At 38.4% G+C, this 22,264-nt stretch overlaps 1 protein-coding gene across 1 annotated transcript in view; it reads left to right on the top strand.

The window, feature by feature from the left end:
* The window catches only part of GLUD1 (glutamate dehydrogenase 1), a 28,935-nt gene that overhangs the window by 935 nt on the left and 5,736 nt on the right, over positions 1-22,264 (top strand). Inside the window, exons 2-9 of the mRNA XM_030951024.1 lie at positions 11,201-11,281; positions 12,104-12,159; positions 13,049-13,112; positions 14,720-14,814; positions 18,930-19,109; positions 20,621-20,758; positions 21,821-21,958; positions 22,086-22,166. Coding sequence (XP_030806884.1) covers positions 11,201-11,281; positions 12,104-12,159; positions 13,049-13,112; positions 14,720-14,814; positions 18,930-19,109; positions 20,621-20,758; positions 21,821-21,958; positions 22,086-22,166 — 833 coding nt within the window. The remainder of the gene's footprint in view (positions 1-11,200; positions 11,282-12,103; positions 12,160-13,048; positions 13,113-14,719; positions 14,815-18,929; positions 19,110-20,620; positions 20,759-21,820; positions 21,959-22,085; positions 22,167-22,264) is intronic.

Here is a 22,264-nt window from a genome sequence, read left to right as displayed (position 1 = left end):
CTCGAGTCGAGCCGCTGTCACTCAGCCGGCTGTGTTGCCGAAAAGCTTGTGCTCGCACAGAAAACATCCCTAGAGATAAATAACAAGTTAACTGTGTTTCCAGTTACCGGCTGGATACATAGTTAGACAGAAGTGATTTTTCTGGAGGTGGCTAGCTCTAGGTAGGTGAAACATGCTGAGGGACCCGGAGGGTGCATCCCGCAGGAGCTGAGCAGAGCTGGGCTCTCATGGGATCGGCCGTGGTCTCAGAGGAATCAGACTCCCTTTTAGTCTGGGACAGATGGCATTTCCTTGAAAAACAAATACAGATGTCCTTCAGCATAACTTACTCAAGAGCTCTGATCTTTGTGGACATCTGAGTATTGGAAACCATGTCAGATCTTTGACTCAAACCAGAGCTTCTGTAGTCTGTAAACACATGTATTTTTTTTTCAGTGTACATCAGCTTTATAGTAAATAATGACGGTTACAGAAACCAAGCAATTTCTTGTACATTAAGTCCTCCATCTTCAAGACTAGATTAGGAAGGGTGTTCTTAGGTGAATGTGTTTGTGAGAATCAGTTCAGCTGGTATATGTATGACATGAGGATTTCTCTCTGCAGCACAAATAGTGTGTCCTGTTAATGTGATTCTTAACGTTCCAAAATCAAATATCTAGTGAGTGTCCTGTAACATGCTCAGAAGAGGCTAACTCAACTTTTGGTTGTTTACTTGAAGCAAGAATTAGCAGGAGACTCCAGCCAGCATGGGCGTGGCTGAAGTTTACTCTGTGTGAATCTACTGTTCTATACCATTGCTATAATTTCTTTTAAAATACTGATGGATATCACACTGCTGTTGTATTTCTGTCTCAGTTAAGTTACTCTTTGCTTCTGCTTACAAAAAGTCCTTTGCTGTACAGTCTGTGTTACTCTTAAGATCCTGCTTGCATAACAAAATGCAGTCCAATGACAAATGAAGTACTAAAATAATATTAATATATGATACCTTCTGATATTTCACATTAGTACTGTTCATAAGTGAAGGAACTAATGTTTAAAACAAATAATTATAAAATGCATTGGACATAAACAAACCCCACCAACTGGGTCATTGGACACTGTTCTGATACCTACATTTCTAAATCCTCACCAGAATTTCTTGATTTTCAGTGGCATTTGTTATGCCTGTCTGCACTCACACTGAAGCAAACACTGGAGCACTTACAGGCAATTGAAAATGACAGCTCATGAAAGTAGGAAGTCTCAGCAGTTTGTCGTTTTCTTCTTGTGCTGCTCCCCACCCCCTCTGAATTTAGGGAAGGAATTGCAAATAATATTTCCTTTCCATTCTTAAGCACAGAGATCATAAATGGATTTCACCTTCTACTGCTCTCTAGGAATTTGCTCACTATCAGGTGGCAGATCTGAATTGGTAGTAAATTTAAATGGGAGGCATGATAAGCAAAGATCAATTGCTTGAAACCCGATATGAAAAAGGTGTGAGGAAGTAGAACATTTCTACTTTAAAGATAAAGGAGTGGTAGAGATATTTCTGCATTTATAGTGCATTTGATCCACCTGAAATGCAGCAACAACTTGAGCTTTTGTCCAAAAGGAATTTTTGAGCTAGAATCCTAGTGCAGTCCACAGGAACAAAAGCACAAAGTCCAATGAAACACAACTCCAAACTCCATATAACAGAATGAAATGGGGAAACTTGCTGAAGTGAGTGTCCCACACACTGTGGACCCCAGAGTCCAATGCAAGTAACTCGCACCATCAAGGAACAGCAAGGGACATAAGGCCGCCTTCTAAAAGAAGGGGTGAGTTGACAAGTGGAAGGCTTGCAAAGACATTGGGAGGAGCACAGCACATCTTTTCACATGCAGAATTATGACCTTTAACTTTGTGCTTCCTGAAAAGTAAAATTTGGTAAAGCAAGGTTACCCATTCTGCCTTTTTTTTTTGGTCTGTGTGTGTATTTGGTGCTAAGAAAGAAATGGTGTTTAGTTACTGCTAGGTGATTGCAAGTAAGTGGGGATGCTTCGTCATGTCTATTGTTCTTTCAGGGAGCATTGTGCTTTAAAAGCTTATCTCTTATATTTCTTGATGTTTACATAAACTGAAGGATAAGAGATGATGGTTAGAGAATATTAAGTACTGTTCTGTATGCAGATTAAGCAAATGATCAAAGTACACTTTAAGATTCAAGTAGGAAATGTAGGAGTACAAAAGCTTTTAGGTCTTTTAAAGGCTGTTCTCCTTTAATTGTTCCTAATTTTTTCAGTGCATTCATACCAAAATACTTCATTAGTGGTTGTATGTTACTTCTGTATGCCTTTCTGTTTATAAGGGCATTTACAGATTTAACCATGAACTAATGAAGAATTTATGCTGTAAATCAAATTTTAAAATCTTGATTTAAATGCCCTAAACTTGGAGGCAGCTTAATTACTCAAAAATAGTCTAAATAAACATTTTAGTTATATGCACTTTAGCAGCACCTTCTTATTTCTACTAAACGTTTGTAGTTAACAGTATAACATTTAGATGATGTTCCTTCTGTCAGAGGTATCTTCAATTGCTTTGCCTGCTCATTCTCTTCTGGAGTGAAACCTCAATCCCCATTTAGTGATCCAACCCAAATGTGAAAACTGCTAGAATCTAAATGCAAGGTTTATCTTTATAAATCTCACATGTGCATGCAAATGATACCTGCTGGTATAAACCAGCAGTTCCTTGACTAGTAGTCCTTCCATACCTATTCTGTGCTGGCTTCTCTTTTGCCTGCCAAGTAGAAACACCTCAGTAGAGTGAATGCCGTGAGAAGACTGCTTTGAAAATACAGTTCCTGGATGTGTGAGTGGATGGATGACTGTAGCCTGACACAGCTGCATGAGGGCAAATCCAAGATCAGTCTTACATTTTTTGTAGGCAAACTTCAACACTTTGGTGAGAAACTTGACTGTCGTATTTCTGTTGAGGAAGTACAATGCTCTTAATACCCTAATTCTAACAATTAAAAGCATTGTTAATAAAAATGGGAAGCTATTTAAAGGCTTTTCCTATTTTACTCTCTCCCCTCAAAGCACATGTAAGAACACAAGTCAGCTTGGTTGTGTTGGATGTAGCTGTCACTACATAGCAGTGCAAGTGATTCTTCATCAGGTGAAGAAAAGTGCTTTTCTGGAAAAGAAGCGTAAGGTACTGAAACATGCTGTCTTTTCAGTTTACAACTTTTGGTGGTTTTCCACCTTATTGAGAGAACCCAGAAATAACACTTCTTGTTGAATCTTGTGGTGCTTACCTATTTAATTGTTGTAGAAGTTAATCCTTAATTCTGCTTTGGGGGTTGCAAACTTTTCCAAGTTGAGAGAAGTTGGTGATTCTTTTCCTTACCAGTGCTTCTCTGCTGTGCTTTGGGAATCTTTACAGAACTGGCATGAATATCCCCATTTAAGTGGTAGATCTTGCAGTATGTCCAGCATGCAAATCCAGGTTTTAAGGACTCCATTTTCTGCAATGTAACTGTTTACTACAAAGGAAAAATCACTTAGATGCCTCCTCAGCGCACTGAGGATATGGAATAAGCAGTTTTCTCATGTGTTGGAACTCAGGTTGCTTATGCTCCAAATGTATTTATACAAGTGGACTGATGCTGCCTGGTAGGTGGAGTAATGATGTGGGTCACATCACTCTTTCCTTTGCTGATGTGGTGACTTGCATGCCAGTGGCCAGTACTAACAGGAAACCACAGCTGCTGTGTTCACTGCACTGACAGCTGCCTAAAGAAGTAAAACAAAGCAAGTAGGGTACAGGAAATGAGATGTCTGAATACAGATGACTTTGTTGGAAACTACTCTGGCAGTTCCTACTTAAAATAATAACTTCTAAATAATTTCAGCAGATTCTGTGAAAGGTGTAGAACTGGTTAAGCTACTTTGTATGTGGTTGCTGATGGCTATTTATCATTAATTGGTCAGTTTCAGAAAACAAAATGGACTTATTGAATTTTTACCTGTTTAATTGTATGGAAGCGATTCTGTGTTTGTTAGGCAGCATTTATTATGCAAATAATGCTAAGTAGTTTCAAAACTTTTTCAAGCCTTTCCACGTTAACCAACTGTCCAACAGGTCTGTTATAAATGAAACCAAATCAATCAGAGCCAGAAACAGCTTAACTTGTTTGTGCTCACCCAAATTGTTGTAACCAGCTGCTTCCTCAGTTCAGAAAGGCTTTAAAACCATCCTTAGTTCTGGAGTAGATTTAGTATAACTTTCATTTACAGAGGAATTTTGAAAGCTTTGTCAAACATTGCTTCTGAGTTCACTCTTTTATGTGAAGACAATGAGTCTTGCTTTATTTGTTCAGTTGACTTGGAGGTGAATGAATTTGATTTCCTGTGTGGTGCTGCCTTGGCTGGTTAGTGGAAGGAGCTATTCTGCACTACAAAACTTTCCTGTTGTCTGCTCTTGGCTGCATTTATTCTGCCTATCAGGATTTATCCTTCTCACTTGGCTTATGAGTTCATATTAATGAGTTTCTTACTGCATGAGGTGACTTTTATTCATGCCAGCCTTGCCGCAGTTTTCCAGTTGCAGAAATCCAAGGCTGGCACAGATCTCAGTGCCCAGACACAAAATACTCTCTGTTGCAGACATTATTCTGGTTTAAACCGTGTACATACCTGATGATGGAAACCTTACTTGCAAAAGAAAAACCTGTACATGCAGGACTTGGACCAGTACATGTGCTGTCTCACCATTATTTATTTCTTTTCTAAGAGGGAAAGGAGTAGTGCTATAAGGTGTCTTGGAACCAGCAGAGCTGTTTATCTTGGGGTTGAATTAGTGGCTTTGATTTTTTTAAATCATGCATGGGTGAAAGTTAAGAGCTTTGCTTTTGGCCCAGGGTCTTTTGAGTAAGACATGGAAATGTACCCTATGGACCATGCAACAGATGGAACTATAACATGGACCATCTGTAACCTGAAATAAACCTTGGAAACTGATCTAACTCCAAAGGAGCAGGAGAGGGGTTTTGTGGGAAAAAGCGTTTTTAGCCTAGTTGTGATAACACTTCAGTGTTACAGCTAAAGCTTATATGAGTGCCTTACTTTCATAGAATCATAAAGACTGGAAAATACCTCTAAGATTTGAGTCCAACCTTTGACCAATTTTCAAAGGTTTCTATTCTCTTGTTGTAGCTTATCTAACTTCACAATTAGTGCAATAGTGGATATAATTTAAATTGCAAATGAAAAAATAAGGAAAGGAATGTGTGTCTTGTCTTTTACTGTCTTTTAATATGCTAGTTATAATGTGAACCATATCAGGTTTTTGTTTTTACCTTTGATATTCTTGTAAGAGGCTACGCCTTGCTCTTTTGGCTGTGAATCTTTTTAGTCTCAGCTTTTTCATATAATCAGCTCATACCGTTGCTGCAGTAGCCAGCTTTGTCCTTGATCTTAAATAGTTGTTTTCCCTTGCTGCTGTTGGCTCTTTGTCTATTTATAGAGAGATCATACCTCTCTCAGCATTGGGCTTTCTGCATAAACACGTGTAGGGGAGAGGAATCTCCTGTGTGATAGTCTCCCTCCTGTTCTCTGGGTGATCCTAGCAAACACTTTTTTGTTGCACGAATTGCAACAGCTCCATCTTGTTAGAAATTAGACTCTTAGGAAGAGCATGGAATTTGCCTGCCTCATGTCAGCACTGTGGTGCCTTCTTGTTTTGTGGCTCCTATGGCATTTGGACCAGCCAGGGCCAACTTGTGTGTTATTTCCTCCTCTGCACACACCCCCCTGCACATGGTAATAATAATATCTATGTGGAAGCAGTTTACTGTATCTCCCTGTTTCTGTCCTTCTTACTACCCTGTTGAGTGCACTTTAATGAGTGATCTAATCCTTTAGGTGGGGCTGAGGTAGTTCTGTAGGTGAGAGACTTTACTTCACAGCCAGATTCCAAGTGCATAAATTCATGTCCTATTTCCTTGCCTGGTGGTGCACTAGATTTGCCATATTCACATTTAATACACCAAGTCTTATCAGTGCACCAGAGGTAGTTCTTGAATAGAGAAAATTCTTGGCTTTTCTCAATATGGACTGAAATAAATGTATATGTTCAAGCATATTTCAAGTGCAGCTTCTTAAAAACATACAATAAGTGGTATACTGAAGTATTCTGGCTGGCTGAATACTTTACAGTCATTTTATACATACTAGTGCTTAAAGCAGAATGGGGGGGTGTCTCTATAGGGGAATGTCTGTCCTGCCCCAGCTTTGTAGCTGGCTACTGCTGTGTAGGAAGAGATAAATATTTTTATCTCCCCTCTTGGCAGTTAGTGAATTGAATTTAGGAATTAGTGGTTCTTGTTGCTGATTGGTGTACAGTGTTCTTGTTTTCCAGTACTGAATTACTCATCTTGCTTTGTTAGGTTTATCTGGAATTTCTTTGTCTTCAATAATTACAAATTGGTCACTGAGCTGTTTACCACACTTTTCAAATGGTTAAATAAGGCTCAGCAGTTTCCTTCTTGGGAAGGTTGGATTGTTTTTCTGAGTCTAGAAAAATGTGTGTGTTCTGAAAGAGTTTAAGAATTGCTTAGATGATATGTCCCTACTGAGTCAAGTGTCAGTGAATACTGAGTTTGATGGTAGTACAGTCACAATTGCACTTGTTTAACTAACCAAACATGAAAATATACATAATCCAGAGTTAAAACATTAAGGAACTAAGGCACTGCAGTAAGTGCTGGGGCTGATTTATGGATTTTGCAGAATCCATAGGTGAACATCTATACTGAAGCTCCTTCAGCCTGTGGACTGGGTCAGGCAAGCTGCTGACCCACAGAGCTGCTGCAGAATCCAGTGCTGCTAACTGGGAGATTAACATGCCTGTAGTCAGTCCTAGGAACTTCCAGAGGAGATGATGACATCTGTGTTGCTGACTGTGTATGGCTAGTGTAGGATAGCTGCTGCTCTGGAACGTTTCTTTTGATGAACAAGCACTTTGCAAATAGAGGTGAGCAGAACAAAAGCACTTTGCAAATAGAGGTGAGCAGAACAAATGCGCAATATTAACAGAAATTGCCATCTGTAAAGGACCCAAATTACTTCCAAAGTTCACAAGAACATGACAACCAGAAGAAAACACTGAAGTCAAAGCAGGACAAAACCCTTGGTTAGATATTAATAATTTAGGCTGAGATGCAAATGTGTTCCAGGTTCTGGGGAACTCGAGAGACTTACTAAGATTTACAAAATACTTAGAACAGAAGGAGTAGTTTACCAAGTGTTTTGCTTTGAACTGTTGCTATGGCAACTGTTGAGGGTTTTTTTGAGACTTTGAATACCTCGTGCTCGTTAGTAGCAAGGGCACATGTAGGTACTACCATTTAGGATCACTGCAGAAGAAGCTCAGAAAATAGTGACACGAACTTCCCTAAATAGATTTGCAGGCGTACTAGAAGGGCAGTAGTCATCCTTGAAAAGGATCCTTGAAAAGGATGACTACTGTACATCACATTTTCTCGGGAAGCATAATAAACATGCTTAACATCACAGAACATACTGAAGTCTGTACAATGTAAAATCTAGTAGGATGTATAAGCAATTTTCTTGGAAATCAAGGTCCTTGTTATGTGTATATTAGTACACCTCTTGCTACAAAATGATAAAATGATTAAAATTATAACTAACTGCTGTTACTATAGAATCCAAGTAGCCTTGCTGATAAAGGCTGCTTTGATGTGCAGAAGTACCTGAGTGAAGTATAATATCTCCATAATACAGATCATAAAAAAGAAGTCTTAAAAGCATAGACACTGCCATGTAGTGATAAAGCCTTCTCTTCATACTGACCAATACTAAAAAATTAAATGAAAACTTATTTCCTCATTTAGAAGCCTTTATGCATAGAAAAACAAAGTTACTCTTAGCATACTGTTTAACTTCTTGGGGCGTGGTAAGGAAAGAGAATTCTCAACTGGAACAAGAATTCATATGTTTTCCAATGAAAAGTATTTTCCATGGTCGTGAGTCATACTGTAACTTGAGGCTTTCTTCAAACTATTTTTTTGCAGTTGGCTGTAAAAGTCACAAGTTTCCAGAGACTTACTGAGTGGACTTGCCAGAGTTTAAAAAAATTGTAATCTTGCTACCTAACAGTGACTTTGTTTGCTTTTATGTGGTGAGAACCTTTAAAACAACCCAAAAAACCAAACCCAATATTTTATCTGTGCACATGGTCCATTTTTAGACTTAGGCTATTGAATGCCTAGTAACACTGCCAAAAGATGCCACACAAATGCGTGGCAATACTCCTGCCAAATTAGGAAGCTGTCAAACTAAATTTCAATGATGTCCAAATAGAATAGAAATCAAGTAAGTCTTTTATCTTTGTGCATCTGCTTGCAGATGGAATGTACAGCATTCTCAGATGCCTGCTTCTCATCAGTCTTAACAACTTAGCACAAATAACTTCCCTGTCAAGAGGTGGCCCTCCTGTAGAGTAATTACAATTCCTGGAAAACAGTAACTGGCTGAATTGTGAAAAGGAATTAAGTGTTAGCACATCTTAAATGTTGTGTGCTCCTGCCCGGGAAGGGAAAATTCATCACACCTGTCAGAGAGCTTGGGTTCACATCCTGAACTTCACCTAATGAAAGATTTTACCACATGAACTAGAGAAGAGTGACCAGTAAAGTCAGCAAACTCTCAGAACTGACTAGTCTTCCACTTACAAAGATAAAGCCAGCAGTCAAGCCATTTTAATTACAACTGTTTAAAAGCCTGGAAAATGAGTTAAACCTTATTCTGAAGTACAAAGTTTTCCAGAAAAGAACAGTTTTGGCCTCAAGTCCAAAAGTTTCCTGTGTTCTGGTATGTGTACATGGCTGACAGGCAGCTCAATTGAAAGCCTGTCAGTACTTTGTTAGTTTTGGGGCTTTTTCCCTATTTACCTTCATACGAAGACTTAACATTTATTACGTCAAAGTTTGTGGTAATACAAGGAACCGGAGATCTAACTGTTCTACATGCACTGGAGTAAATATGTGCACCAGCATTTCCAGATAAAGTGCTGCTTGTTTACCTCTTCAGGTCTTATCTTCTGTATGATTTGCAGAAGAAGCTTCCCTCCCTTTTTGTATTTTGCTTCTCTTTTTAAACTGTTCAAGATAACTATCCCAAAGTATTTCGTTTCCTTGCTGATTTTCATATATCAATAAACAACATTTTGTGTGCCTGCAGGAGTACATTTATAGCAAAACTGCTTTGTATACACAGCTTGGAAGTTTCAATAGGTAAATGGGTTGAATAAATACACAGCAATCTAGTTCACCTGGGGGGTGGAGGGGCAGAGTTCACTTTTGGTCAGCATAGGCTGTGACTCTAAACTTGGCTGGCTTGAGCAATACTCAGATGAGACCTGTCCCCAGAGTACCTGCTCAAGCAAGAGGGAATGGTTTCCCCAGGCAGGACAGTCAGTGCCCATAGATAGTGCTTTTTCTTGCTCAGAGCTTGACAGAAGGACAACTGCTCCTCTGAAGGATCAGAGTAAGATAGATTAAAAAAAACCCCAACACATTGACTGGTCTTTGGGGCTCTGGTAGGTTCTACTTAAATTTTGAATATTACTTCCCATGAGAAGGTTATTGAAAGCTCAGACATCAACTCCTTGCAGCTATTTAAGTTAGAAACTACTTAGTTTGCTTTTGGAGACCACCCTTCCCCCATATACACAATAAGTTTAAATTCTGTTCTGCAGAGACATGGTACTTTCTTTTACTCATTGAACTCGTATAAGAAAGCAGCACTTGGCCCTCAGCTTTATTTGAGCGACCCTTAGTTCCTTTGAAACTGGGATTGTTTCCAGAGCATTCAGGAATGGCTTTCATAGCAGCACAGTGCTTTAGTTTGGATAATGTATGCTGGCCTTTTTTCACTCCTGAGAACCTGAATATGGTCTTCTCTTTACATAATAGGAAATTTGTGGTGCCATGTTCTGGCATCTAAAGGACACTCTGTGCCTGCTACAAACCACCGTGCAATTTGGCAGAACCTACAGCCAAAGATTTGGGGAGTAAAGATGGGAATAATAAATTATTCATGGCTCTGTTGTATACTTGGTTAAATAGGAGAAGTTTGGATAGAAACAAACATACAGCTGTAGGACCCTTTTGGTTGTGGCCACATGACTTTGGGCACATGTTGATCTTAAACATCATATTTAAGCTTCTCTAGTTCTCTGCATCTGCTCTGTCAGTTTGGTTAAATATTTCCTACTCTGTAGCTACCTTCAGATACATGAATCTTAACTTTGAGTTCAATAAATTTATTGGATTTTTCCATTTTTCAGAAGACTGGAAAGAGTCAGGCAGGTGAAAGATCTCCTTACCTTTGTGTAACCATTTTTTTACTCAGCTTTGAGCTGCCTTGAATGCTGAGCTCACTCATTGTGCATCTGAGCTGCTGCCAGCACACAACAAATTGAATTTGCATTTGTACCATGTGTCAGCACACACTTGCAGCCCTGCTGAGTGACTTGGAGCAGGGAATGCAGGTGTGGGCTGGCTTCCATGTGGGTGTGTGGGTGTGGGATGGGTGGCCTTGTCTCACAAGCTTGCTGGTGTAGGACTATTCCCTCAAAATGTTTTGAAAAAATTCAAACTAGCAGAGTGGTTTGTTGTTTTTTGTTTTGTGGCTGTGCCTAGCAGCCAGGGCCTTGAAGCCAAGGCTTAGAACTTAACAGGAGCTTATATTACTCCATCAAAAATCAGTTCTTGATTATAACCTGTACTGATAAGTTATGTTCAGGAACAAAGTTAATCTTGTATATACAATGAATGAAGTCCAAAGCTAAAGATCTTGGGAATGCTGAAGAGCTTTATCAGCCTCTCGAAAACTCTGCTCTTAGCTACCTGTCAGCTTGATTCATCTTCATCACAAACAATATTCACTTTTTTTCCCTAAGGCTGAGTGCTGCCATTAAGCTACTTCACAGAAAATTACTGAAGTAGTGAATTTCTGCTACATAAAAGATAAACATTTAAATAGGCGAACAGGATCTTGTTCTTTATCTCTTAGAGTAAATAAGTTGATAAACAACCTACTTGCATGCTAAAGATTGTTGGTGTGGATTAGCCCTTCCCAATTTATAAACACTTATGAAGATGTTTAGTGAATTCCTATTTTTTCTCGTGTGTGTTTTGCAGGTATTCGTTATAGTATGGACGTTAGTGTGGATGAAGTGAAAGCCTTAGCATCTCTCATGACATACAAATGTGCTGTGGTTGGTAAGTGTTCATTTTTCAAGCAAGATTCCAATCTTCAGTTTCAATCAGTACTGATGTAATTACATAGAAAAACCAAACATGTAAAGGATTAAAATGAATTTCAGACACTAATCTCTAATTTAAATCTATAGCAAGGTGGGAAAATCTATAGTGACCAAAATAATAATATGTATTCCTTCTCCTGTCACTGAAAATACTTTAATACGGTTGCATTTTCATTTGAACAGTCCAGATTCTGCTAACTACCCTCTCCCATAGAAAGTACTACATCTTGAACTCATATTCAAGTATGACAAACTTGGATTAGTAGGGGACTAATTTTAGGGGGAACAGATGGAAACTGTAAAGGATTCAGGCAGGGGAGCTATGGAGAGCAAAGGATAAAATTCCTTTATGGGCTGTAAAGAAGTATAACTTGTACATAGCTACTAAATTGTAGAGAATCTGCATATTATGTGTAAGAAAAGAAAATACTTTCCTAATGTATATAGATGTCCTTAGGACTCCCAAAGTAACATTTTTCAGCTAAACCAATAAAATATAAAAGATAAAACTTATTATTTCTACAAGTGTCAAATACAAGAGATATTTAAGCATAGAAAATTTAAATAATGAACTTTTAAAGACCATTTTCAAAGTGCCTTGAAAGATCTCCCATTTTTATAAGAGTACCTAGATCAGATTATAACTTACGCTTCAGAAGCCATAAACGCAGCAAAGCCAAAATCACCACTAAAATCAAATATATAATTACACATCTTTCTCACGTGTTCTGCCTTTATTGTTGAAAAAGTAAAATGATTTTCATTTGCATTCTTGTAGATGTGCCATTTGGTGGGGCAAAGGCTGGCGTCAAGATCAATCCCAAGAACTACACAGTAAGCCTAATCATAGATAAAAATTTGGGTATCTGCAATACTGAAGCCAGCCAGTTAAAAAAGCTCTTCTAGGGGCATTACTGATCACTTAAAACCTCCTGCCACTTCTGCCTCTGTAAAGGCTGAATGTAGCCTGTGCATGCAATAGGTAGGAAAAGAATTTTTAAAAGGTCTGTGTTTCAGAGGTGGAATACTTCAATTACTTAATTTATTATTTTTTTCTGAAAATCAGGAGACTACAAATAATTTGGAATCTGGAAATTTTTTTAAGTTGATACTGTTAATAAAAGCTTAAATTAAGTTACTCTTCAAAAAAAAAGTTAATGTTTTTGTTTATTTTGACTAATAGTTTTATGCTCCATTAAACCATTCTATGCAGTGTTCCAGTGTGAATAATAACTAACTTGGCTTATAAAAGGTTTACTGCAGGCTTGCCTTCTTGCCCTAATTAAAGCAACTTGTACAAAAAGGAATACTAGAATACATAACAGATATTCTAAGCTCAAAGCTCCTGTAAGGATTTGTGTCAAGTCATTTGGCTGTGTTGATTACACAAGTGGCAGGGTCAGCTCTTGCTGTTGCTGGTTGTAAATTGCTCACACAGGATATCAGATTTGTTTGCTAGAAATCTGTGCTATGGGCACAGGTGGTTCTTCCTGTGCCATGCTCCCAATTTGTCATGGATCAGAATGTACAGAAAGAAAGCCCAATGTTTCTTGTGCTGCCTGAGTACCTACAGTCTGCTAGGGAGTGGCATATAAATTATATAAATTATGAATCATCCTTTCTTCTAAAAGAAGAGGGCGTTGGCTTATGCTTGGGCTAAGTTTGAGCAAATACTCATAAGCACTAATGATTTCTTCTGATATTTATTGCATTTTCTCTATAGGACAATGAATTGGAAAAGATCACAAGAAGGTTTACCATGGAGCTGGCAAAAAAGGGCTTTATTGGTATGTTGGGCAGCTTTACTATTCAAATTTAGGAATCTGATTTGTTGTGCATTGGCAGTGTCCGTTAGATGATAGCCTTAAATAACGGTATTTTTGAGAGCTGTAAACAATTTGGATACAGAACTTTCAGCAAGAACCACAAAGAATTGAGTCATTGCATCCTAGTGCATTTTAAAGGGAACTGTGTCTTTTTCTGCTGGCTGTTCTAGCTGTGAGAAGCCACAAAAGCTGAGGTCACAGTATCCAAAATGAATCACATTTCTCTCAGAGTTAGATCATAAAATGGTGGCCATGTTTGTTGCAGTTCTAATCTCTAATAGCAAGCTCTTCACTGTTACTGTTTCCTGTAGTCTCAGTTGGGGCTTTTGGCTGGTATCTGAGGAAAGAGAGGAAGGAAATAGAAGATCCACCCCAGCAAAAGTTGATGGCTTCACCCATGGCAACCAGAGGCTGCAAGGGAAGCGTAGGCAAGAGGCACAGGAGCCTGTTGTAACAGAACCTCAGCTTCTGTAATGTCAGTAGGGCTTTATTCACACTCAGCCCTGAGCTGTTCTGGTAGCTTTGCTGCCTGGACATCTCTGCAGAAAGCTGACTATTACCAGCTCAACTCTTAATTGAAGGGAGCAGCTTTGCCCAGAGAAGGTTCTTACTCAAATGAATAATGAGGCATGTAACTAGTTAAAGGTCTGTCATGTATTCCTGATATCTAACTGCCTTGGGAATGTCTATCCTTTAATCTGCATTTTCTTGCTCTCCAGCCAGACTGTTTGCTGCTCTTCCAGACAGAGCATTTATCATCTAAATTAAGCTCCTTTATAAACACACTTACTGATGTTACATGCGACTGTGGTTTTACTATACACAATGCAAGCTTATAGTGATAATTAGTTCTGTGACAATTAAACTAGTTTGATAAAATTATCTTCCTTTTTGGCTCTCTGGTTGCTGCTACACAACTTTCACAAACTTTTTAAAAATACTTAGAAAAAATTGTTTGGGCAGAGTTGCATATAATATTCTGATTAGCAGGTTTCTGTGATCTTAAATAGTCTGGGGAAATACTATTTTTAGCTATCAACAAAAACCAGATTTTTTTTTGACAGATGTGTGAGACTTCTTTTAAAGGTTTATTTCACCAAGAAAGAGAAATGAAACTTTTCTTGAAGTGAGCAGGAAAATCAAATGCATGTACTACAGAGCAGTGACTAGGTACAGCCTACCTTCAATATTTAACCTCACCCAGGAGCAGAAAGGAAATTCTTATGCAGAAGAATCCAATCAATATCACAGTATATAGAAATTATACCCACATAGCACCCTCCTGGCAAAAAAAACCAAACTACTCGTCTTCTTATTGACCAAGTGGCCTTCACCTTTTATCAAATGGCTTATGTAAAGGTTGGGGGTTTTGATAATATTGTACAAAGGTGCGATACAGCATCTAAAACTGCATTGAATCCAGAAGAATATGTTGCTTGTATAGTAAACTGAGGATTAAACAGGAAAACAGTTCTTCTCTGTTAGGCCTGCAGTTCCCAAGGGAATAATGATTGACAATAACTATTTCTGTTGGATCCTTAAGAGCTTTTTTTCACTGTTGCCAACAGGACCTGGTGTGGATGTTCCTGCTCCTGATATGAGCACGGGGGAGAGGGAGATGTCCTGGATTGCTGACACCTATGCCAGTACCATAGGACACTATGTAAGTCTTGTGCAGAGGCTTTCAAGCAGAAAAGCTGCCTAATCATATCAATTTGTTTACTTATTTGATCTAAAAATACTCTTGCAAACTGTGACAGCCTCAGTGGTGTGAGGATTTTAGGGTACAGCAAAGGAAAAATAGCTTTAAGGATAATATTCTTACACTAGCCTTAAAAGAAACTTCTCTGATACAATACTGATTGCAATTGTTCAACAAAAGAAAATACACTGTTTTTAAAGGTATATAGTCTAAAATTGGTTTCTATTTCTGTAATTTTCCTCTGTTTCTCATTGGTACTGTAATTAGTAATTTAAAGTTGTTAACTGAAAACTAATTTACAAGTTTTATTAAATACATGCTCATGGTTTTGTTCATTCAAGAGACCATGCAAATTACATTCACACTACTGGTATAACTTCTAGAAGTTTTAAGACTCTCTGCAGTCTCCTAGAAGTAACAAGTTTCATTGTGGACTTCAGCAAATTCTTCAAAGTGTAAAGCAAAAGGACACTGACACAATTAATGGCCCAGGAGGCAATTTAAAAATTTAAAGTTTTTAAAAATTACTTTTTAATGCTAGCCCTTGGTTTGGCCTTTGTCCTAGTGTCAGTGGGCTTATTTGTACCTGTTAACCAAACACTTCTGTTGTACGTTTTCAACAAGTCTGTTCAAAGAAAGAATGCATTTTGGAGAACTTATTTGTCAGTAGCTGTGTATTAATGTGTTATTATACTATGCTGTTGCATGCTTGCTTATCCCAACTCCTCTTGCCTTGCACTCAGTGCAGTCCCTTGCAGCAGCTCCCCTGCAGGGTGTGTGGCTGGGGCATTAGTGCCACTGCCACGTGTCTCACTCTGGCGCATTGATCAGGACGTGCCTGCTGTCCTCAGGCAAATCCTGGCACAACACTTGTCTGGGGCCTTGGACACTGGGAGGTGCAGTGGCACAGGTTATTCTAAGTCTGAAATGCAGTCTGAAGTATCTTACGGAAGGAAAAAAGGAATGCTTGAGGAATCAGCTGTGGCATGTTGACTAGTTGAGTTAAATTACTCTTGCACTAATCTCTCTGTTAGGGATATCACTGTGAAACATTATTTGCTTTTTGCTATTCACATAGGTAAATATTTTAATTGCAACTTGATATCTGATAATGGCCAAGTTATTAATTCAGAAGAACTTCAAAATGCAGGGTGGCAACTAGTTCCCTCAGCCAGAACTTAAAATTCCAACTCAGAGCAAAACTACTGCCTCAAAGCATTGACGAAGTTCTAACACTTCATCCATGGCACTAAAATGTGTATTTCACTGTGATACAACAGCACTGTGTTATTGAGACTGACAAGAAGGATCACAGCAAGTGACCTGCTCTAAGATTTGCTATATTGAAGAGTTCTCATGCAGTTTTATACAAAAGCTCCATTTTTTAAATTAAACTAAACCCTGATAAAGGAGTTTTCAAATGGATGAATTTCTTATTCTTACCACTTTATAAGCTCACCTTATTGTGTAGTCCTACACATGCTTATGATTCAATGACAACAGAAAAGAAAATAACTACTGAGGATTAAAATTGGAATTACCCTACAACAGCTTCTTTTTAGACTCCCTCTGTTATGGCAGTATCCTATTGAAAAATAAACCTGAGAGGATTCAGTAACACTTTTCTGCAAAGTTAATTAAAAATGGAAATAAGGGCTGGAGGGGGAATATTAGTTTCCTTAATTTTGTTGGGTTGCTTGTTTGTACTTGAGAGAGTGGTAGCCACAGTGGAACTCCAGAGCTATTGTGGAAAATGACCAGGTAATGGAGAAGGAAAGTGAGAATTCTGACAAGGCTATAAAAAGGGGAATAATCCATCAAAACCAGTTTCTAGAGGAAGATGTTTCAGATAACTATCTGTTTGGGACACCAAGAGCAAAAATAAAGGGGATTAAGGAATACTAAAAGGATAAAAATGACCATGGGGGAAGAAGGGAAGGGAACTAAGAGCAGAAAATGAGCAACGAACAAAAGTGAAACAAGCTGTAACTGCAAACACAGATGGAAGCTGTGCAAAGGGCTACATTCAGTGGAGTGGAAAGATAACTCTGGTGAGAGGGATCTCTCTGAGATACAGACCTGATGGCTCTGTGCTTGCACACTGCACACAGCTGTGCTCAGGGAGTTTTCAGTGGGAAGGGTAAATCAAATAACAGGTACAAGCACATAAGGGGGGTTTGCTCAAAACCAACCATACAGAGCAAGGAGAGCTGGAGAGACAAGGAGAACATCATTGCAGGGGGGTAAAGAAAGGAGCTAAGGTTAGTGCCTGAACATCACAACTAAGTTCATAAGCTACCAGTGCTGAAATAGAAGTCTATGATGCTAGCTAGCTATAAGCCATTTTTCAAGATTCTCAGTAAAAGCCATGCTCTTTGGTTTTCACCCAAGAGGTGTTGAAAGTTTATGCTTATTGACTTGAAACCAAAGATTTTAGGACTTTGACATCAGCTGTGGCTTTTATATGTGACTTCAAGAAGACCTGGATGTGGCCTCACTTCATGCCCTATTTTCTTGCCAAACCATGCAAGTTGTTAATAACTACCATGTTAACTGTTCCAGAAAATCCATCTGAAGTTGCTGGATCAGTGAGTTACATATGGCTGAAGTTTTTTATTAAATTAATCCTTTCCGCTCTTCTGCAATTCCTGACACAATCAACTGACTTTTCGTACACAGGAAAGGACTTTGATAAGTACATTCTTATATATGGTGGGAAGCTGTATTTCTTCACATATTTGTAAAATATATACCCTCTTTTGTGAATGCACAAAGCCCAAAGCATAGTTTAAGACCATATAACAGAATAAAATCCTGAAAGTCCATCAAAGCATCAGGCCAAGTGGTTCCAAGAGAACAGCCCTGCCAATGTTTGTTACAGTTGACATGCCACAAGAGGGAGCATACAGCTTATGGAGAACAGCGAGCTGTGTTTTGGGAGGCTGAATTAGGAATTCTGTGGCAAGCCCAGCATCACCTTCATTGTTCTTAAAGAGGCTTATATGTTAACTCACTGACATTTTCAAACAGTAAATAGTTTTAGTCTTCATTATGGCTCTAGTCTCCTCCAGCCATTCTGCCTCCACTTACTTTTGTCTGCTCCTTTCCTTCCTCTCACCAAGCACCCTGCACCACAGGCATGCAAATGCCTTTGGCACAAGGGATGGAGCAGAGGGAGCCTCCCAGTGAATGTGTGCCTGGTGGAATGGAAACCCATCCGGCTGCTGGCACTCTCATTTCAGTGCATTCTCTTTCATCCCTCCTTTTTCACTTGTGCTGGATGCCAAGGCACCGTGTGACTGTGCTCCCAGGGCGTGTGAGCATGGGAACCACTGGTGACAGAAGAGGGAGTTCCAGTGTCTGGTTTGGAAGAATTTCTTTCATGTTATTAATTCCAAATGGAAAAATAAGCTATGGTTTTAAATAGCTGTTTTATCTTGGCTGACTATCTGGAATATGGAAAACTTAATTTTATTGCCACCAAATTAACAATGGAGGCTTGATTGTAAATGCTTCTTTTCTGAATAAAAGCAGTAAGTACACAACTTTTCCATATGACCTTCAAACTGCAGATTTCCTCTGAGAGCATCCCTGTATTCTGACTACAGACTTCGTTTTGTAATTGTAAAATAACAATTTGTTAGAAAGGAACACTAAACACTGTTTAAAGATGATTAAAAGCCAGTTCAAGGATATCAAAAGTAGTGATGTAAAGAAATTGTGGCTGCAAACAGGAGCTGACTTTAAGAAATATTCCTGAGAGCTTTTTGATTTGTCTGCTTGTGCATGTCACCATGATACAAAGACTGAAGTTAGCACACACACTTAGAGGCAACAAAAAATCACAGACCATATCCACTATTGAATTACACAACATTCCTGACAGAACATTCTGAGGGGTTCACAGGAAGTGAGGAAGGAAATCATCTTTACAAACTAAATTCATTTAAGCTATATCATGTTCCGACTCCTAAAATTTCTGTTTTCCCTTATGTCAGAAGTGTACAAAACTTCTTGTTCCAGCTGTTTTTTGATTGATTAATTCCATGTCTCACAAGTGCTTTGCTGTTTTACAGGATATTAATGCACATGCATGTGTAACTGGCAAACCTATCAGCCAGGGTGGGATCCATGGACGTATATCTGCAACTGGCCGGGGTGTCTTCCATGGAATTGAAAATTTCATCAATGAAGCCTCATATATGAGCTTATTAGGAATGACTCCAGGATTTGGAGATAAAACATTTGCTGTTCAGGTAACTTTTTTCCTTAGACAGTAGGAAAAGAAGTAGTATACAGACTTTCAGTAGAGCTGTTTTTAAAACAGGCTGTAGCCCTTAAAAACTGAGAGAGCTTTAAAACTTCCAAGTTAACCTTTACTCTCAAACTTTAGAAACACTTTTCAAGAAACATAGGTGTCCTTTATTTTGGACTAGTTTTTATAAACTGAACTTCCACTTGCACTCTACAGGCACAAAGCCAAATCTCTAGTCATTATGATCTTGTAAGCTACAAACACCAAAATGTTTGAACTAAGGTCTTTAAGCACACTTCTCAGTGAGCTGTGACACTAGTTTTACCCACAAAAAATTTGTTGCAATGTTTTACAATAAAAAATTTAAGAACAGGAATTGAGTGTTCCATTACAGAATAAGCAGTTGGAAAAATAGAAACAAAGACCTTATCCTAAATGTGTAGGATTGAATGTACACTTTTGGTGTTCCTAAGAGTTGGGGATTTATGTAGTTGAATTTTGAAAGTGTTTGATAGTCAGTAGTATGCCTTATTGTTCCTTAAATTTCCAAGAGAGGAAACTTGTTCAACTTTAAACAGTTTGTTAAATGGAGCGTTTGAAGAACTGATTTGTTTTGTTGCTTTCAAAAGAGCTTGTTAGAAAAGAAATAGCAGAGTAATTGTAACCTCCAAGTTGTCCTCTAGTTGACCTGTGGTCTGCAACAAACATCTCTGCCCTGCACAGGCCCAGCAGCACACTCCTCTCCTGCACTTTGGCATTTTCATGCCTGGCAGAGGAGTAACTAACAGGCACTTAAGCAAAACACAGACTGAAAACACAGCCATAAGAAAAGCAGAAAATTCTGGTAGGAAAATGAACCTAGAGCATTTCAAAGAGACCTAAAGCATGACAGACTCTTCTATCAAAGTTTGCTTCTAATACATAAGCAAAAATCCCAAATATAATTGAAGCTATGTTATACAGGAATTGATTATTGAATATATGTATAACATATATTTTTACTATATATTTATAGCTTTTTTTTCAGCACAGAATCATACAACAAACTTTCAACATCGATCATATGACTTTTTGTCTGCTATGTGTGTTCTTCCAGAACATCAGCATCCTGGAAGTAAAGGAACTTAATGGCCTGGAATTAAATCAGTAGTCATACAAAAGTCCATTAATCCCTTTAAGAGGGTGCCAGTCATAAAGTGGATACACAGAACATTCCCAGGTTGATAAACATCATTGTTTTGACACTTTCATAGTAGCATTACCTTTTCCTTTCTATATTTCCAGTATAAAACACTCATCACAACTGTACATTGCTGGCTACAGTGCATCATTTCTGCAGTAAGATTCAGACAAGAATAGCATGTATGTAGATTTCTTCCACCTTGCCTATGCATATCTAATGCCAAGATATGCCAATAGATGAAGAACTATTTAAAACTGTATTAGCCCTAGCAGTAACTATGATTTTAACTGGAGGCTTAACTACTTTTCCCTTTCTCTTTGCACCCTCAGGGATTTGGTAACGTGGGCTTGCATTCTATGAGATACTTGCATCGTTTTGGTGCAAAGTGTGTCGCTGTCGGAGAGTTCAATGGTTCCATCTGGAATCCTGATGGGATTGACCCAAAGGAACTAGAAGATTTCAAATTGGTATGAAATTTTGCTAAGCAGAAAGGGTTTCATTTTTGTCATCTTTGCAAATACATAGAATGATTGATGACTGTAAACTGGTGTTGTGATATTTTAAACATGCTGCAAATAGTCCTTACAAAATGGCTTAGAAATATTGATTCTTCTGACTTTCCTTCTTATCCCCAACAAGAATGTAAATGCAGGTGGTACCTTTTTTACCCTTTGACCTGACTCTCAAAAAAATGTCTGTATGTGTGCAGGCTAATTACTTTGTTTTCAGAATTGGAATTATTATTATATTGCCTTTCTTATGCCTTAACTAGAAAAGATGTCTTAAGGAACTGGGGCAAGGAGGTTCCTGAAGGATTCCTGACTGAGAATCACAAGCACATGGTCATTCAAGATGTACAAAGTGTACTTTTGCTGTTTCTTACCTATTGGATGTTTCTGAAAGAATGAAAGCCTGCTTGGCAGTGTGACTTGAATGTGTAGTTTATAATGAAAACTGGATGTGGTCTTTTTATTTCAACTTCCACATGAAGCAGACTTGAGGGGTCATTTCACAGGCACTAAAATACAATCTTCTACTTAAAATTTTTAGGGGCTTATTTTATGCATCTTCTTTTATATAGGGAATATTTAAATTTCTTTATCACCCTCTTTCTCAAAAGAATGTAGATTCTATCACTAAACAAAGGCTATCATTGTAGTACTGAATTTTAGAAACCATTTGAATCTTATTTGATGCAACTTATCCTGGGTGTAGCATACTAGCGAGTCATTTCAGTTATTTGAAAACTATTTTAAGAGCTGAGAGGAATCTTTTTTTTTTAAATGTTCCAGAACCCAAATGTTTCTCAGTGTCTTTATGCAGAGAGCACTTATGTTTCAGTCTTGGGAACTTTGTTCCTGAAGCTTTGTAGCTTGCTTTTCATGTCTAAGTAAGGATAGGAATTACATGATGTGCTGTCTCTCTAGTACTGTTGCTTCTCCCTTTTCTCACTCTGAAAGTCAGAAGGGAAGAAATTGGTATGAGTGCACAACACACTAAAACCACTGTGGTTTGTTTTCTTCACATAGCAACACGGGACAATCATGGGCTTCCCTAAAGCAAAGCCACTTGAGGGCAGCATTCTGGAAACAGAGTGTGACATTCTCATCCCTGCTGCCAGCGAGAAGCAGTTGACCAAGGCCAATGCACACAAGGTTAAAGCAAAAGTAAGTCAGAGAGTTCAGATGGAAATGAAAATCAGAGATGGTCTGTTTAAGTACTAATATTCAATAATCAGCATGAACAAACCCAAATCTATACCTCTGAGTTACTCTGTGCTGTGATTTCTTTCAGATTATTGCTGAAGGTGCCAATGGGCCTACAACTCCTGAAGCTGACAAAATCTTCTTGGAGCGGAATATCATGGTTATCCCTGTAAGGTTCTATCATGACCTTTGATTTTCATCTCAAAGGAACATTTTTGTGAAGAGTACCAAGACTCTAGTTATTGGAGGCTTTTATTAATAGCCATT

This window comes from Camarhynchus parvulus, chromosome 6 (assembly GCF_901933205.1).
Source record: "Camarhynchus parvulus chromosome 6, STF_HiC, whole genome shotgun sequence".
Taxonomy (NCBI): Eukaryota; Metazoa; Chordata; class Aves; order Passeriformes; family Thraupidae; genus Camarhynchus; species Camarhynchus parvulus.
This window is presented reverse-complemented; position numbering and strand designations above follow the sequence as displayed.